The 18823-nt window shown below is 44.6% G+C and overlaps 1 protein-coding gene across 2 annotated transcripts in view; it reads left to right on the plus strand.

Annotated features, from left to right (window-relative positions):
* The first annotated feature begins 57 nt into the window (after positions 1–57).
* nup88 (nucleoporin 88) overlaps positions 58–18823 on the plus strand; it is a 51746-nt gene continuing 32980 nt past the window's right edge. The window contains exons 1-8 of one of the 2 annotated variants that reach the window (XM_078225214.1): positions 58–290; positions 3033–3202; positions 4751–4876; positions 7777–7863; positions 11114–11278; positions 16137–16323; positions 17691–17841; positions 18106–18204. In XM_078225214.1, coding sequence (XP_078081340.1) covers positions 84–290; positions 3033–3202; positions 4751–4876; positions 7777–7863; positions 11114–11278; positions 16137–16323; positions 17691–17841; positions 18106–18204 — 1192 coding nt within the window. In that variant the 5' untranslated portion in view covers positions 58–83. The remainder of the gene's footprint in view (positions 291–3032; positions 3203–4750; positions 4877–7776; positions 7864–11113; positions 11279–16136; positions 16324–17690; positions 17842–18105; positions 18205–18823) is intronic. The other variant, XM_078225213.1, reaches the window with a different exon arrangement.

An 18823-nucleotide genomic window follows, 5' to 3' on the forward strand; every position in this document is an offset into this window, starting at 1 on the left:
CGTTGAGCGGGCAAACGGCGCAAATGCTCGGCCCACTATTGGCTAGCGGATATAGTGACGCAGTTCCGGGCGGTCCCGGCAAGATGGCGGATAGCTGTGAGCACTGGTGGGGAGAGCTACTCAATCACCCTCTGTTAGACCGCCTGAAGCATGGGGAAAGGCACTGGGATGAGGCCGCCAGGAACATCATCTCCTGTGTTGACAATGACCTTCTCTTCTGGGATGCGAATGAGTGTATACTGTATACCACCAACATCAGGAACCTCAACCAGGGCTTAAACTTCTACCAGGTGAGCGAGCGGCGGGGGAGACAGCCAGGAACAGGCCCTTCGGCCACCAAGCCTGCACCGATCATGACGTCCCAACTAAACTAAAACCGTATGCACTTACGTAGTCTGTATTCTCCCATTCCCATCCTATTCATGTATTTGTCTAGTTGCCCCTTAAATGCTACTATTGTACCTACTCCCAACCCCTCCTGGGCAGCGCGTTCCAGACATTCACCACCCTCTGTGTTTAAAAAAAAAACCTGCCAGACACATCTCTAAACTTTTCCCCATACACTTATGTCCCCTCATAATTGATTTTTCTACCCTAGGAAAGAGCATCTGACTATCCACTCTGTCCGTGCCACTCATAATCTTGTAAACCTCTATCAGGTTGCCCCTCAACCTCTGTCATTCCAGTGAGAACAAGTCGAATTCATCCAACCTCTCCTCATGGCTAATACCCTCCAGACCAGGCAACATCCTGGTAAACCTCTTCTGTACCCTCTCAAAGCATCCACGTCCTGGTGGTGTGGTGACCTGAATTGTACACAATATTCCAAATGAGGCCTAACTAAGGTTCTGTACAGCTGCAGCATGACCTGCCAATTTTTGTACTCGATGCCCTGACTGATGAAGGCAAGCGTGCCGTATGCCTTCTTGACTACCTTATCCACCTGCGTTGCTACATTTGATTTGATTTATTATTGTCACATATTAACATACAGTGAAAAGTATTGTTTCTTGTGTGCTATATGTTCAAAACATACCATTCATAGAGAAGGAGGATGAGAGTAAAAGATAGAATTAGAAGGTATGCTGGGCACAGCTTGCAAGAAGTCGCCTTGCTCTGGCGCCATCCAGGAATACTTTAAGTGAGCGGTCGACATGTATGCCAAGGTCTCTCTGCCAGTCAATATTCCTAAGCGTTCTACCATTTGCTGTATAATTCCTACATGCATTGGACCTTTCAAAAAATGCATTACCTCACGCTTGTCCAGATTAAACTCCATCTGCCATTTCTCTGCCCAAGCCTCCAACTGATCTATATCCTCTGATAATCCTCTTCATTATCCGCAACTCCACCAATTTTTGTGTCGTCTATGAACTTACTAATCAGACCAGTTACATTTTCCTCATATATACTATGAACAACAAAGGTCCCAGAACTGATACCTGTGGAACACCACAAATAAGAAGTTTATTGCGGTGGAGGGGGGAGGGCGGTGGAGGGGGGAGGGCGGTGGAGGGGGGAGGGCGGTGGAGGGGGGAGGGCGGTGGAGGGGGGAGGGCGGTGGAGGGGGGAGGGCGGTGGAGGGGGGAGGGCGGTGGAGGGGGGAGGGCGGTGGAGGGGGGAGGGCGGTGGAGGGGGGAGGGCGGTGGAGGGGGGAGGGCGGTGGAGGGGGGAGGGGGGTGGATGGTTTGTGGGGGAGGGGGGAGGATGGTTTGTGGGGGAGGGGGGAGGATGGTTTGTGGGGGAGGGGGGAGGATGGTTTGTGGGGGAGGGGGGAGGATGGTTTGTGGGGGAGGGGGGAGGATGGTTTGTGGGGGAGGGGGGAGGATGGTTTGTGGGGGAGGGGGGGAGAAGGATGGTTTGTGGGGGAGGGGGGGAGAAGGATGGTTTGTGGGGGAGGGGGGAGAAGGATGGTTTGTGGGGGAGGGGGGAGAAGGATGGTTTGTGGGGGGGGGGGAGAAGGATGGTTTGTGGGGGGGGAGAGAAGGATGGTTGGGGGGGGGAGAGAAGGCTGTCTGGGGGGGGGGAGAAGGCTGTCTGGGGGGGGAGGAGAAGGATGTCTGGGGGGGGGAGAAGGATGGCTGGGGGGGGGGGGAGAAGGATGGCTGGGGGGGTAGAAGGATGGCTGGGGGGGGGAGAAGGATGGCTGGGGGGGGAGAAGGATGGCTGGGGGGGGAGAAGGATGGTTGGGGGGGAGAAGGATGGTGGGGGGCGGGGGAGAGGATGGTGGGGGGGGGAGAGAGGATGGTGGGGGGGGGGTGGGTGGTGGTGGTGGGGGGGGAGAAGGATGGTGGGGCGGTGGGGGAGGGTGGTGGTGGTGGGGGGGAGGGTGGTGGTGGTGGGGGGGAGGGTGGTGGTGGTGGGGGGGGAGAAGGATGGTTGGGGGGGGGAGAAGGATGGTGGGGCGGTGGGAGAGAGAAGGGTGGAGCGGTGGGAGAGAGGAAGGTGGGATGGGGTGGGGGGGTGAGAGGAGGATGGGGGGAGGAGGGGTGGAGGGCGGTGGTCGGGGGGAGGGGGGGTGGTCGGGGGGAGGGGGGGTGGTCGGGGGGGAGGGGGGGTGGTCGGGGGGGAGGGGGGGAGGGGGGGTGGTCGGGCGGAGGGGGGGTGGGTTGGCGGGAAGGAGGGGTGTGGGTTGGGAGGGGCGGGGGTGAAGGAGCATAGGGATGGTTACCATAGGGTTAACTTTGTAACCATCTCCCCTGAATAAAAATAACTTTGTGGCTTAACTGTGATGTTCAAAGCAATCGTCTAAATTGGTGTCAGCTTGGCCACCTCAATTCTCTTGTTTTTATGTGTCAGCTGTTACTGAATCAACCAGCATCTGTGGCAGTTGTTGGCTCAAGTGTAATCCCAAGACTAAAATCATAATCTAGGTTAAAAGCCCATTGTGATGCTGATGTAATCCAAAGCAACAGTCGTATTACCCCAAAGTCATTCATTGTTTTTGAATTCCTTCAGACATTACCAAGTGATGTACATAATGTACAGATTACACATCACAAGTTTGAATTGTTTCTCTTGTTTATGTGCAGATGTTCCAATGTATTAACGTACCCATATTTGACGTTAATGAAGTTCTGCTCAGTCCAACGCAGCATCATATACTCCTGATTGGAACTAAAGGCATAATGGTGATGGAGCTGCCCCAACGATGGGGCAAGAGGTCTGAATTTGAAGGTGGTAAAGAGAAGATCAATTGCCGGTGAGTCTTTTTTATCCCGTTATGCTCTTGAGGAAGTGAAACCACTTTAGATGACGGCATGTGTATTCCGTGTGCATGGTGATCCACGATGGAAAATAACTGAAGGAAGCATTTCATACCCTGCCAAAGGATATGAAATATCAAAAACACAACCACCGAACTAGCATGAACTATGTTATAGAACCATAAAATCCCTACGGTGCCGAAGGAGGCCATTTGGTCCATTGAGTCTGCACTGTCTCTCAGCATCTTACCCCCAGCCCACCCCATCTCTGTAACTACGCTAACCCTACATACCTTGAGATACTAAGGGGCATGTCCAATCTGCCTAACCCGCACATCTTTGTACTATGGGAGAAAACGCATGCAGACATGGGGAGAACTTGCAAACTCCACACAGATTTTCACCCAAGGCCAGAGTCGAATCCAGATCCCTGGCGGTGTGAGGCAGCAATGCTACCCAGAGTGCCGCCCCTATTTAAGCAGTTAATTTCTGAAGTTCACTCCATTGAATAAAATTTGCCGCGGCAGTTATTTCTTTATTGCATTGCGAAAAATAAAAGCCAAATACTGCGGGTGCTTGAAATCTGAAATACAAACAGGAAATGCTGGAAAAACTCTGCAAGCCTGGCAGCATCTGTAGAGAGAGAAGGTAGAGTTAATGTTTTTAGTCTGTGTGACTCCTCAAAGCTGAAGTGATGTAGAAATGTCAAGGATTTTATACTGTTGGAGAGAGGGGGTGGAGTAATATAGAGGACGGACAATTTGTCCTTTTCCAGTAAATGACTATTCTGCTGTATATTACTCATAGATGTTCATAGAAATCATAGAAACCCTACAGTGCAGAAGGAGGCCATCCGGCCCATCGAGTCTGCACCGACCACAATCCCACCCAGGCCCTACCCCCACATATCTACCCACTAATCCCTCCAACCCACACATCCCAGGACTCCAAGGGGCAACCTTTAACCTGGCCAATCAACCTAACCCGCACATCTTTGGACTGTGGGAGGAAACCCACGCAGACACGAGGAGAATGTGCAAACTCCACACAGACAGTGACCCAAGCCGGGAATCAAACCCGGGACCCTGGAGCTGTGAAGCAGCAGTGCTAACCACTGGCTGTTCAAATGTTTTTTTTTATATCGGCTTTTGTGTTTTGTTAAGATTGTACTTTTTAAAAATGAGACTAAATTTTGCTTAGTCAGTTAGAAACTGGTCATGCTACCTCTATCAAATCTGCTTGATGAAATATCCCAAGTATGGTGACAATCCCGACTGTATCAACAAGCTAAAGTATTTTTGAGTTGACAGGGTTACAATCTCCTGTTCAGGCTTGAGTTTGTGGCTTTGAACCAAGATCATTTATTGACGGCTTGAAATTCTTTCCAATGTCTCTCTCTTTTAGAGGTTACGGTTTCTTGGGTTGAGTGACAAGCAAGATTTCTTAATAAAACAGTTAAAATATTTATATTTTGTTTAATTATAATTCCATAAAAAGAACAAAATAACTTGGTCACTAAACTGCTTTTATTTTTGAAATTGCAGAACAGTTCCTATAGCAGAAAGGCTCTTTACTAGTTCAACATCACTGACAGTGAAGCATGCTTCTTGGTACCCTAGTGAAACTGAGGAACCGCACGTTGTCATGTTGACTTCTGACAATTCTTTAAGGTAATATATTGTGTCAGTCCAATCACTCAAATTGTTTGATCTGAAAGTTGTATTGTTTTATATTGATGCTGTATAACTTTGTATTCCTGTACTGAATCACCGAGCTAGCTGTATATATTGGATTCAGGAAACCTAAGATAAAACAAAGCCTTTAAAACCATTTCCATTTATTGGGAAAGAAATGTTTGTTTAGCAGCTCTCCACTAATTTCCCCTTCCTCATAGGAAGTCGGAAATTTCATTTGATGTACCAGGCAGACTGTTTTCATAGAATCCTACAGTACAGGAGGAGGCCATTCGGTGCATCGAGCCTGCACCAACAACAATCCCACCTATCCCCACATACTTACCCTGCTAGTCTCTCTGACACTAAGGGGCAATTTAGCATGGCCAATCAACCTAATCTGCACATTTTTGGAGTGCGGGAGGAAATCGGAGCACTCGGAGGAAACCAACGCAGACACAGGGAGAACATGCAAACTCCAAACAGTTTTAAAGATGAATAGTTGAGGCCTCAGTACAGAGCCCTGTGGGACATGAAAAGTCAGTCACCTAAGGCCAAAATTGAACTGGGGTCTCTGGCGCTGAGAGATAGCACTACTAACCACTGTCACCCTTTTAATAAGTCTGGCTAAAAGAATCCTGTCTGTCAACTCATTCTCCAGTTTCCTGGTTAGTGCGCAAGGGTCATAGGAACATACCAATGTAGGAATTAGGAGCAAGAGAAGGCAATTCAGTCCTTCAAGTCTGCTCTGCCATTCTACATGATCATGGCTGGTCTCCATCTCCTCCTAACTCCACTTCCCTGCTTTTTCCCCATAGCCCTTTATGCTGCTTTTGATCAAATATTTATCTATCTCTCTCTTGAATCCATTGATTCTGCATCCATTGCACTCTGGGACAGTAAGTTCCATAGATTCACAACCCTCTGTGAGAAGTAGCTGCTTCTTATCTCTGTCTTGAACCTCTCTCTTTCCCCCCCACCCCACTCTTCAACTATGACTTGTCCTAGACTGTTCCAAAAGGGGGAATATTTGGTTAACATTTACTTTGCCAATCCCATTTGAGTATTGTATATACCTCAATCAAATCCCCCCTCATTCTTCTGTACTCCAGCGAGTACAAGCCCAAGCTACTCAACCACTCCTCATACAACAGCCCCTTCAAACCTGGAATCAATCCAGTGAACCTTTTCTGAACCACCTCCAGTGCCACCACATCCCTCCTCAAAGAAGGTGACCAAAACGGAACACAAATTACAAGTGTGGTCTCACTGCGTGTGCGGGGCTTTCCCAGCGGCGTTTCTCACTGCGTGTGCGGGGCTTTCCCAGCAGCGTTCACACCGAATTTTTGAATAAAATAAATAACAAGTAACAATACTTCTTTACTTTTATACTCCAGACCCTTTGCAATAAATGGCAAGATTCCATTTGCCTTCCTTATAACATTATGCGCCTGCGTACCCACTTTCTGAGACTCTTGCACAAAGACACCCAGATCCCTCTGCACAGACGTCTTTTGAATCTTTTTAAATAGTAATTTGCATATTAGTTTTCTGGACAAAATGGATAACCTCACATTTATCCACATTAAACTCCATCTGCCAGATTCTGGTCCATTGCCCTGGCCTGTCAATATCCATTTGTAAACTTTCTAACTCCTCATCACAGCCTGCTCTTCCAACAATTTTCGTGTTATCAGCAAATTTCATTGTTATTCTGCTTGTAGATAATTGATATAGATTGTAAATAGTTGTCTGAGAACTGAACCCTGCGGGACCCCACTAGTTGCAGATTGCCATCTGGCGAAGGAGCTATTTATTCCAACCCTCTGCTTTCTATCAGTCAGCCAATCCTCAATCCAAGCCTCTACTCGACCCCCAACCCCTTGGGATCTAACCTTCTGGATCAGTCTCTTGTGGGGGCACCTTTTCAAATGCCTTCTGGAAGTCCAGATAGATCACATCCACAGGATCCCTGTTATCGACCTTGCTGGTTACATCCTCAAAGAACTTTAGCTGATTTGTCAAACAAGACTTGCCCTTCACAAAACCACGCTGACACTGCTGAGTTGAGCTTTGCTTTTCCAGATGCTGAGTCACTTCCTCGGTGATTGACTCCAGCATTTTCCCACCACAGAGGTCAAGCTGACTAGTCTATAGTTTCCCACTTTTTGCCCCTCTCCCTCCTTGAATAAGGGCATCACATTAACATGTTTCCAGTCCACCAGTATCTTTCCAGAATCCAGGGAGTTGTGGAATATCATAACTAATGCATCCGCTATCTCTGCTGTCACCTCTGTTAGGGTGTAGACCATCAGGTCCCAGGGACTTTATTATTATCTTCTACTGTGAAGACAGAGACAAAGTATTGGTTTTGTGCCTCTGCCATCTGAGTTTCCCATTATTACCCCACCATTTCATCCTCTAAAGGGCCAAAATCTACTTTCACTATTCTTTTCCTCTTTATATATTTGTAGAAACTTTTGGTATCGGTGCTTGTTTTCTGCTAGCTTCCTTTCGTAGTCCATTTTAGCATTTAGTCACTTTGTGTTGACTTTTGAAGTTCTCCCAATCCTCCACACCTAAAAGGCCACAGCCTAAAACAGTTCCTATTTTTATTTTCATTCAAGTTGGTGTAAGAAATGGAAAAATGTCTCTCTGCTGCAGTGCAAGGCGCTGCACGTGAACTTGGGGCAGCATGTTATTGGAACAGAGTAGCTGGTAGGTTTACTCCGCATTGAACCACTCTAATGATCTGGGAGCATTTATTGTTAAAAATGAGTCTCTGAAACAGAAACCTTTTTACTGCTCCATTGTCACATCCTTGCCCACATTGAGGATCAAAATAGTGCAGGCAAAATTTGTTCTCTAACCAGAGCTAATGAATTCTCTCATCATAGGTTCTATGATTTAAAGCAGCCACAGACTCCAGTGAAGAGGTTCAGCCTTAATCAGTGTGAAGAGGACAGTATTGTACCAGCCACAAGGTAATGATAATTGTTGTTTTGATAGTCCTGCCGACATAATTTTCACTGCCTTGCTTTTTGAATATAGAAATTATAAACTAAACTGAGAAATAATCACTGCCTGATCCATCTGTTCCCTGCCTTGACCCAAACTATAAATTAGTTATTTATTTGACGCTTGTGATTTGTGTTCCTCCAAAGTTGTCTCTCAGATGTTGCAGCTGAAAGTACTAAACTATTGTCTAATGAAAGAACTTGCATTTCAACAACTTCTTTCCCGTCCTGAGGATGATCCAAAGCAATTTACAGCCAGCAAATTACCTTAGAACAGTGATTGGATGTAATGTAGGCAGCTACAGCAGTCAGTTTGTGCGCTGCAAGGTTGCAGACACATTCGTGAGATGAATAACTCATTGATTTATATTGGCTGAGGGATAAATATTGCCTAGGAAACCAGGAAAATTCCCGTTACTTGAACAGTGTTATGAGATCCTTTATATTCATTGAAACGGGCATGCGGGCGGGACCTAATTCCTTGTATGAAAGACAGCACCGCTGACAATGTAGCACTCTTTTATTGACTGAAATGTCAATTCTCGTGAATGGTCATCGACCTGAAATGTTAAGTCTGTTAAATGTTTCTCTCCCCACGGATGCTGTCAAATTTGATTATTTCTAGCATTATGTTACTGAACTGTTAGCCTAGGTTACATCCTAAAGCAAGGTTATTGAGCACGGCTTTTGACTTGAAGACAAAATTGCTGCAATTGAGCCAGTCTGAGATGATATACTCTTCAAACGTATCAACTGCAGAGAAGCCTGTATTCTGAGTTTAAACTGCTGACCAGTGGAAACAATACTTTACTATGTACCTGCTTAAACCAGCTATAACCTCTGATGTTCCTTTCCTGGGCAGGATGTTTTCTTTTTAGCTTTTCATCCCAATTATACCTTTCAGGCTGCCTTGGCCTTTGCTGCTTCCCTTTCCAGGATTCAAATATCATTTTTATATTGTGATTCCCAGAATACATGTTACACTACATCTGTGGTGGTGCCAAACTGTTAAATTAAGTGGCATTTTTATGTATTTAGTGCTCCATATGTTGAACCCAGATTCAGCCATATCTTTATAACTTTTTTTTTTAACCTATTCGCACCTTTCAAAGATCAATATATCTTGTGTAAAGTTGTAAGGATTTCTGACAGTATTAAAATGAGTTTGTTCTCATTTATTAGTGGCCTATTAGGATTGGAGTGACTTTTTATTTGATTACATGTTTGATAAAGCGGTACAGAAATGCATGTTCTTTTTCTGGCTTCAATAGATGTGATGGGAGCGAAATAGTCCACAAATAGCATGGTTTGGACTTTGGATTGCATGCTTTCTGGTTACAATGGGAAAGGAATCATATGCCTCTGGATCAGATTAATTGTCTGACTCGCTCACTGGCCCAGGGTTCAAACTGCATTCAATGATTTGAGCGCAAAGTCTAGGTTGACGGTTTAGTGTAGTACACTGCTGCATATAGGGTGCACTTCAAAGTAACTTTTTTATAGAATCCCTACACTGCAGAAGGAGGCCACTTGGCCCATTAGGTCTGCACTGACTGCAATCTCACCCAGGCCCTATCCCCATAACCCTACGTATTTACCCTACTAACCCCCTGACACGGGCAAGTTAGCATAGCCAATCAACCTAACCCGCACGTCTTTGGACTGTGGGAGGAAACCAGAGCATCCGGAGGAAACCCACGCAGACACTGGGAGAATGTCTTGTGGAGTTTGCACAATGACTCGAGCTGGAAATCGAACCCAGGTCCCTGGCACTGTTAGGCAGCAGTGCTTGCCACTGTGCCGCCCACCAACTTGAGTAATACCATAGCATGTAATCACAAAAAGTTGCAGCAGGTAATTAAGAAGGCAAATAGAATTTTATCCTTCATTGCTAGAGGGATGGAGTTTAAAAACAGCGAGGTTATGTTGCAGCTGGTGAGGCCACACCTGGAGTACTGTGTACAGTTTTGGTCTCCTTACTTGAGAAAGGATATACAGGCACTGGAGAGGGTACAAAGTAGATTCACTAGGTTGATTCTGGAGTTGAGAGGGTTGGCTTGAGGGGAGACTGAGTACACTGGGGCTACACTCATTGAAATTCAGAAGAATGAGGCACGATCTTATAGAAACAAAAATGATTATGAAGGGAATAGATAAGATAGAAGCAGAGTTCTTTCCACTGACAGGTGGAACTAGAACTAGGGGGTATGGCCTCAAAATAAGGGGAGGGGGGGGGGGCAATCTAGGACTGAGTTGAGGAGGAACTTCTTCACCCAAAGGGTTGTGAATCTGTGGAATTCTCTGCCCAGTGAAGCAGTTGAGGCTACCTCATTGAATATTTTTAAGGCAAAGATAGATACATTTTTGAACAGTAAAGGAATTGAGGGTTATGGTGAGCGGGCGGGTAAGTGGAGCTGAGTCCATGAAAAGATCAGCCATGATCTTATTGAATGGTGGAGCAGGCTTGAGAAGCCAGATGGCCTACTCCTGCTCCATGTTCTTATAATAACAACAATTAGAAGTTTTAGATCTTTCTATGCTAAGGTGTGGGTGTCGCTGGCATTTAGGCCTGGCCCTCCAACTGAATAGCTTGCTAGGTCGCTTTCTATTTGGCTCTTAATTTCCCAGTGGTGTGCGACTGGAGTCAAACATAGTCAGATAGGGTAAGGATGGAAGGTTTCCTTTCCGAAGGCAAGTTAATGAACCGGTTTGGTTTTTGCAGCAATTTGACAGCTTCAGATTGATTAAGTTTTTATTTCCGGATTTAAAAATAAGCTGAATTCAACTTCTCAAACTGCTAGGGTGGGATTTGATCTCAGGTTTTCTTGATTATTAGTCAACACCTTTGGATTACTTGCCCAGTAATCTGTACTGCACCCAGTCTTCGTGCAATTTTTGTTTGACGTTTTATCTAGACTAGTTTTTAAAATTTGTTGACACTGGCTACTTTTCCAGTCTTCAGTGATTTTTGGTCTGACTGTTTTTTTTGTTTTGAACCTAATTGTGTTGTGGCTGCTGCTTTCCGAGATGTCCACCAGCCCTTGGTTCAGCTCCTGTTTCCACTTCATTTGCTATGCTAGAACTGATGTGCTCTTTGACCCGAAACATGATAGCATATCTTTATTAATGCAAATTTTCTCCCTTTCCTTTTAAATTAATATGTAGAAAAGAGATGCAGTTTCTTCAGACGCTAACATTCCTAACTGTTCCACTGTAGATCATACACAGCATCACTGGGGGAGACAGCAGTTGCGTTTGACTTTGGCCCTTTGACATCTGCTCCTGGCCGTCGCTCCAAAGGAGAGGTTCAGGTCTATCCACTTTACATCTTGTATGAAAATGGCGAGACCTTCTTGATATACTGCAACCTTACTCACAGCAGGTAACCAATCTATAAAGGTATGGCACTGGATACAAGTGGGAGAGTCAGGTGGGGGAGAGGAGTGATAGAGATAAAATAAGCTTCAGATATATGGTGTTTAATGACCTCCATAATGGATTGGAATTATTTACCTGATTTGTATTGCTAGCTTTTTTATGACATATGACCATCCAGACTAGAGGACTTTGTTAGTTCACATGTGATTCTGAGGTGAAAGAAGGGATGAAAGTTCAGTATTGTTAGAGTTAGCTTCTGGAACGGACAGACCTGGAGCTGCTGGGACATGTAGCTGGTTGCTATAATAATGGGATCTCCTGAAAGTTAAACCAATGATTTACTTATTGTCCTAAATTATGACATTACATGTTTTGCTGCTAGGGACTCAATTATTGGGACAAAATATATTTTTGTTACACCAGAAACATGAGCTGGCTTCCTGGGTTAATGGAAGCTTAAACAGTACCACCTGTCAATTTTCATCCAGTGAAGAGATCCGAGATCAAGTTTTTAGTTGCCCCTCTGGATAGATGGCTGAATGTAAGCATTATGGGTAACAGGTAAAGGTTTAGGCTCGTCAGGTTCCGAGCAAGCTTTGGTCTAAATTAATGATGGGATTGAACAAAACAAATACTACTTGCCAACCACCCAGGACAAGATGGAATGGGTGATTATTTTTGTGATTGTGGGGAGGATTTGTATTGCATTTCCATCATAGGAACATGCAAAGCAGGATTTGATTTATTATTGTCGCATTTATTGGTATACAGTGAAAAGTATTGTTTCTTGCGCGCTATACAGACAAGCATACCATACATAGGGAAGGAAAGGAGAGAATGCAGAATGTAGTGTTATAGCTATAGCTAGGGTGTAGAGAAAGATCAACTTAATGTGAGATAGGTCCATTCAAAAGTCTGATGGCAGTAGGGAAGAAGCTATTCTTGAATTGGTTGGTACATAATCTCAGACTTTTGTATCTTTCTCCAGACGGAAGAAGGTGAAAGAGAGAATGTCCAGGATGTGTGGGGTCCTTGATTATGCTGGCTGCTTTTCTGAGGCAGTGGAAAGTGTAGACAGAGTCAATGCTTGGGAGGCTGGTTTGTGTGTTGGACTTGGCTTCATTCACCCTTTGTAGTTTCTTGCGGTCTTGGACGGAGCAGGAGCCATATCAAGCTGTGATACAACCAGAAAGAATGCTTTCTGTGGTGCATCTGGTGAGAGTTGTAGTGGACATACCAAATTTCCTTAGTCTCCTGAGAAAGTAGAGGCGTTGGTTGTCTTTCTTAACTATAGCGTCCGCATGGAGGGACCAGACAGGTGATCTGGGCACCTAAAAGCTGAAGCTCTCAACCATTTCTACTTTGTCCCCATTGATGTAGGCAAGGGTATATCCTCCACTACGCTTCCTGAAGTCGATGACTATCTCCTTCGTTTTGTTGACATTGAGGGAGAGATTATTGTCGTCGCACCAGTTCACCAGATTCTCTACCTTTCCTGTACTGTGTCTCGCCATTGTTCGAGAGCAGAAGTAGGCCATTCAGCCCCTTGACCCTGCTCCGCCATTCAATAAGATCATGGCTGATCGGTTTCCATTGAGTTCCACATTCCCATCTACCCCCAGTAACCTTAGATTCACGTTGGGCAAGAGAATCAATCTAACTCTGCCTTAAAAATATTTAGTGATCCCTCTTCCACCGTCTTCTGAGGCAAAGCGTTCCAAAGTCGCACAACCCTCGAAGAGAAAAAAAATCTCATCTGTCCGAATAGGGCAACCCCTAATTTTAAAACAGTGCGTCACAGTCCTGGACTCGACCATGAGGGAACATCCTTTCCACATCCACCTTGTCGAGACCATTCGGGATCTGATTACATGCAGTAACTGCATACTAACGTTTTGTGACTGAGCATGAGAACACAGATATCTCTGCACCTCAGCATTCTGTAATTCTCCATTTAATTATTACTCTGCTTTTTTATTTTCCCTACCAAAGTGAACAACTTCACGTTTTCCCACGTTATATGCCATCTGCCAGATTTTTGTCCATTTATTCAACTTACTTATATCCATCTACAAACAGTGTGTCTTCTTCATGGCATACTATCCCACCTACATTGTGTCATCTGCAAATTTAGCTACCATGCCTTTGTTCCCCTCATCTAAGTCATTGATGTGAATTGTATAAAGTTGAAGCCCCAGCACAGACCCCTCCATTTGTCGCATCGTGTCAATCAGACAAAGCCCATTTACAATACTGTTTTCTATCAGCCAGACTAATGTGTTACCCCCTACACTGTGAACTTCTATTTTTGGCAGTGACCTTTGTGGTGTGGCACCTCATCAAATGTCTTCTGGAAAGCAATGTGTCCCCTCCCTTCCAACCACTGCACATGTCACAAACTAATCTGAAAACATCTGACCTGAGAAGCTAAGCAAACTCGGGCCTGATTAGTACTTAGATGGGAGACTGCCTGGGAATACCAGGTGCAAAAGGACTGATGCTGAGATGGTGTAATAGTGGTAATATCCAGCAGTCCAGGTTTATGTTTGTCCCACGTCAGAGACTGGTCAAGAAGGAAAGAGCCCATGGGCTCTAGGGCAAATTGGATCCAAAACTGGCTTAGTGGCTGGATGATGTGGAGATGCCGGCGTTGGACTGGGGTAAACACAGTAAGAAGTTTAACAACACCAGGTTAAAGTCCAACAGGTTTATTTGGTAGCAAAAGCCACACAAGCTTTCGGAGCTCTTAGCCCCTTCTTCAGGTGAGTGGGAATTCTGTTCACAAACAGAGCTTATAAAGACACAGACTCAATTTACATGAATAATGGTTGGAATGCGAATACTTACAACTAATCAAGTCTTTAAGAAACGAAACAATGTGAGTGGAGAAAGCATCAAGACAGGCTAAAAAGATGTGTATTGTCTCCAGACAAGACAGCCAGTGAAACTCTGCAGGTCCACGCAACTGTGGGAGTTACAAATAGTGTGACATGAACCCAATATCCCGGTTGAGGCCGTCCTCGTGTGTGCGGAACTTGGCTATCAGTTTCTGCTCAGCGACTCTGCGCTGTCGTGTGTCGCGAAGGACGCCTTGGAGAACGCTTACCCGAATATCAGAGGCCGAATGCCCGTGACCGCTGAAGTGCTCCCCAACAGGAAGAGAACAGTCTTGCCTGATGATTGTCGAGCGGTGTTCATTCATCCTTTGTCGCGGAGGCAGAGGGTAATGGTTGAAGATTGTTTTGGTGACTTGAAGCCTGTGTCCAGTGGTGTACTCCAGCGATTGGTGCTGGGTACCTTGCTGTTTGTAGTGCACATTAACGATCAGGATGTGAATGTGGGGGGGGTATGATCAGTAAGTTTGCAAATGACATGAAAATTGGCCATGTGACAAATAGCAAGGAGGAAAGCCTTAGATTACCAATGACAGGGTCGGGCTGGTCAGATGGGCAGAACAATGGCAATGGAATTTAACCCTGAAAAGTGTGAGGGATACATTTTGGGAGGACTAACGAGGTAAGGGAATACACAATGAACGGTAGGAGGCTAGGGCAGAACAGGGGGACCTTGGGGTGCTTGTCCTTAGATCGCTGAAGGCAGTAGGGAAGGTAGGTGAGGTGGTTAAGAAGGCATATGGGATACTTTCCTTCATTAGCCAAGGCATATAATATAAGACCAGGGAGGTTCTGATGGAGTTGTGTAAAATGCTCATTAGGCCATAGCTAGAGTACTGTGTGCAGCTCTGGTCACCACACTATAGGAAAGTTGTGCGTGCATCTGAAAGGGTGCAGAGGAGACTCAAGAAACCTCTCATCTTGCTGTGAACGCTTCACTTTACGAGACCCGCACTTCAACTTTAAATTAATGAACCCATTCAAGAAGCCACAGGCCTGCCACATAGGAGACTGGAAATAGTAAATTCAAGACTGAATTAACTAATCTGTAAAACTGTACTACCTTTATCTGTCTGTGCTCATGCGTGAGATGCATTTTGTCAAAGCTTTTCATCTTGCACTCACCAGGACAATCACAAGAATGCCACTGTCGGGTAAACAACTTTATACTGTATGAGAAGGGAGTGCAGATTGGTTGGCAAATGGACTCTGGTAGAGGTGTTGCCATGGAGAATGTTAATAGTGACTGACAGTTAACTGCCAAACTTTGTTTAAAAATTTAAACAAGGCAGTTTGTGGTCAGTGCATGACCCTGAATAATGAACCAGCAAATGGTTATCACTTGTATTTGTGTGTATATGTTCTTTCTGTCTGCAAAGAACAGGACTCGATGTATTAATATATGTAGCTTCCAATGAAGGGATTAGAGTATTTTAGCCAAATTTGCTGACCATACAAAAATAGGAAAGCAAATTATGAAGACACACAATCTGCAAAAGGACATAGATGTGTGGGTGCAAAAATATGGTATATGGTGTACAGTATAGGAAAATGTAAAGTTGTCCACTTTGGGAAGAAATAGAAAAGCAAAATATAATTTAAATAGCGAGACACTGTAGAAAGCTGCGGTACAGAAAGATCAGTACAGGGTGTTGGTAAGACCAATTTTGGTTTCCTTAAGGAGGGTTATACATGTTTATGCTAACATTTGTCTAGATATTAGTGGAAGTGAGTACTGGAAAGTAAGGGTCTGCTTGCAGTGGGCCCAGAATTTGTGACAATATTATTTATCCCATAACCTTTCAATTTATTGGTAGAGATGAAATTCTCTAGTTGCTCATACCTGTGGGTATTTTTTATGTTTGTAACAGAGCTGCCCTAACTCTCTGGTGCTCAGGTGAGAATTAAAAGTATCCTTGTTGGTGTGACAAATTGTGATATTAGCTTTACTCCAATCTTCTCTCCTAGCACTGGTCTTATTGGGAAGTTACTTGGTCCTCTGCCGATGCACCCAGCTGCTGAGGATAATTACGGCTATGATGCGTGTGCAATACTGTGCCTTCCCTCTACTCCCAACATTCTGGTTATTGCTACACAATCCGGCATGCTCTACCACTGTGTGGTTCTTGAAGGAGATGATGAAGAGGATCAGATGGTAAGGTGGTAAATGGGATTTGTGATTAATTCCAATCTTGGTAGTTTTAGTATAGTGTAATGATTCTTTCTCCTTCCTGTCTCTGTCTCCTCCATGCTCCCACCTGTTTTTTTTTTTAAAAAGGCTTCAACCTCCAGCCACTTGTCTGCCTATCGTACAGTGAGATAGTTAAGTTGCTAATGCTGTAACGTCCCCAGTCCATTGTTTAATTTGTATTTCCCCAAACAGTCACTTGTTTGCTTTGTGTGGCAGAAGACAAAATTATGAAAACAGATACCCACTGAGAAAACAGCAAGAGCAAATAGTATGATGTGATATGAGAAGCACAAACAATCATTACGTTACTATGTGAGCAAACTTGCAAAATGGGCATTTGATGGCTATTTTAATATAGATATGTATGGCGCGCTGCAGTTTGGTAGGAGGAATAGGAGGTTGTGTTCTCTTTGGAAAGTAAGAGTCTAAATGAGGTAGAGGAACTAATGGATTGGGGATACAGATATGAATATCACAAACTAGTGATGGAGGTACGGGCAAACTAAGCACACTGGGGTTTATTTGCAGAGTGATAGAGTTGAAAAGTGGCAAAGCTTTGCTAAACCTGTATAGAACCTTTTGTTAGATTATCTTGGAGTGCTGTGCACAGTTTTGATCTTCGTATTATACAAAAAGGATGTTGATCAGATGTGATGATGAAGGTACTAAAATAAAAAGATTCACATGAGTCAGAAGAGAGCTGAACATGCAGAGGCTCTTTTCTCTCAAAGAGCCGAGGAGTCACTCAATCGAGGCCCTTGATATAGGCTAGGCTTGGGAAAAGATTACACTTGTGGGGAAGCCCAAAATTAGAGACCAGAAATATAAGATAATCACTAATAAATACAGTCGGGAATTCAGAGGAACCTTAAGAGGGTGGTAAGAATCTGAAATGTGGTAGTGCAGATAAGACGGAGCATTTAAGGGGAAGCTTGCTCGGTGCATGAGGGAGGAAGGAATAGAAGGGTGTAATGATTGGATTAGATTTGGAAAGATATGAAGAGGCACGTGTGGATCATGAACTCTGACATTGACCGAATAGCCTGTTTCTGTGTTGTAGGCTCTTTAGCTATGGAGAATATCACAGTATCTGAAATATTCTTAAAATCCTCAAATTTTTATGGCCACCCATGAAATAGCTGCCGAATTTAGTTGCGGTTTCCTGTTTAGGATATTTACCATGGCTGATGGGATTTAGAAAGTGTACCAATTGTATAATTTTAGTCTATGTAATTAAAGTGGCTTGAATTGCATGGAATTACATTGTTTAAAATAATGTGACATTGTATACGTTAGAAAGTTGAAGTTCATGATCTTCTTGTTAACTCTAGGCTAACGAATCTTGGGACTTGAGGTGTGAGTCTCTTCCTTCTCTGTATGTGTTTGAATGTGTGGAGCTGGAATTGAGCCTGAAACTGGCAACTGGGGATGAGTATGAACAGTTGCAATCTGATTTCTCCTGCCCGATTGCATTGCATAAAGGTATGGTGCAATTCATTGTGTAATCCTACATATGGATTTATATAGATAAACTGAATGCCTGACAACAAATGAAATTGCTTTGGTGGTGTATGCAATTAAGCTCCTAATCCTGTTCCTATAAATGTTGTAGTTGTATGAGGCTGATACGAATCAATCTTTTTTTTTGCTAGATATTTCCCGATCTGACCTGTGCCAAGGCTGTTCTGATATATCCACCGTCGGACATAGTAGCTGCCATTCATTTATGCAATGTTCTCTTTCTAGATCCATTATGTCCAACACGATATCATTGTACACACCTGGCTGGCATACACAGCATCGGGCTGACATGGGTCAATGAACTGGAACAATTCTTGAGCACAGGTAGGTCTATAGTCTCCCCTTCTGCAAGAGAGAGAAAATATTCAAAAAAACACTCGGGACGGGAGAAAGCTTTCACATTGAAGATAAAGAAGTCACATTACTATTACTCCTTATGTGGTGCACTCCATTGTCCAGATGGCACGGCTGGTGATACAAAATGACACCAACTGCGTGGGTTCAGATCCTTGTGCTGGCTGATAGTTTGTGGAAAGCTATCTCCTTGCCTTGCCCCGTCCTTGATGTGGAGCGGTGCCCCTCTAGCTTTATAACCAATTGTTCACTCAGAGAGAGCTGCCCATGGCCCTTCATGCTGACCATGACTGAGAACTGCAACTTTACAGTGGCAGGACTCCCTGTAGGGAATCTCCTTCCTGATTCCCCACAATGTCTGCAACTCAGACTCCAGCTCAAAGACACTTGAGCCAAAATTGCTTGAACCGGGCAAATATAGTGCCTTCAATGCTTTCCACAAACTCCCAAGTGTTCCATCCAAGATGAAAAATTCCTTCACCTTTTGAAAAGGGTGGCACCGTGGTTAGCACTGTTGCCTCACAGCATAAGAACATAACATAAGAACTAGAAGCAGGCCATCTAGCCCCTCGAGCCTGCCCTGCCATTC

The sequence above is a fragment of the Mustelus asterias genome, chromosome 12 (assembly GCF_964213995.1).
Source record: "Mustelus asterias chromosome 12, sMusAst1.hap1.1, whole genome shotgun sequence".
Lineage (NCBI taxonomy): Eukaryota > Metazoa > Chordata > Chondrichthyes > Carcharhiniformes > Triakidae > Mustelus > Mustelus asterias.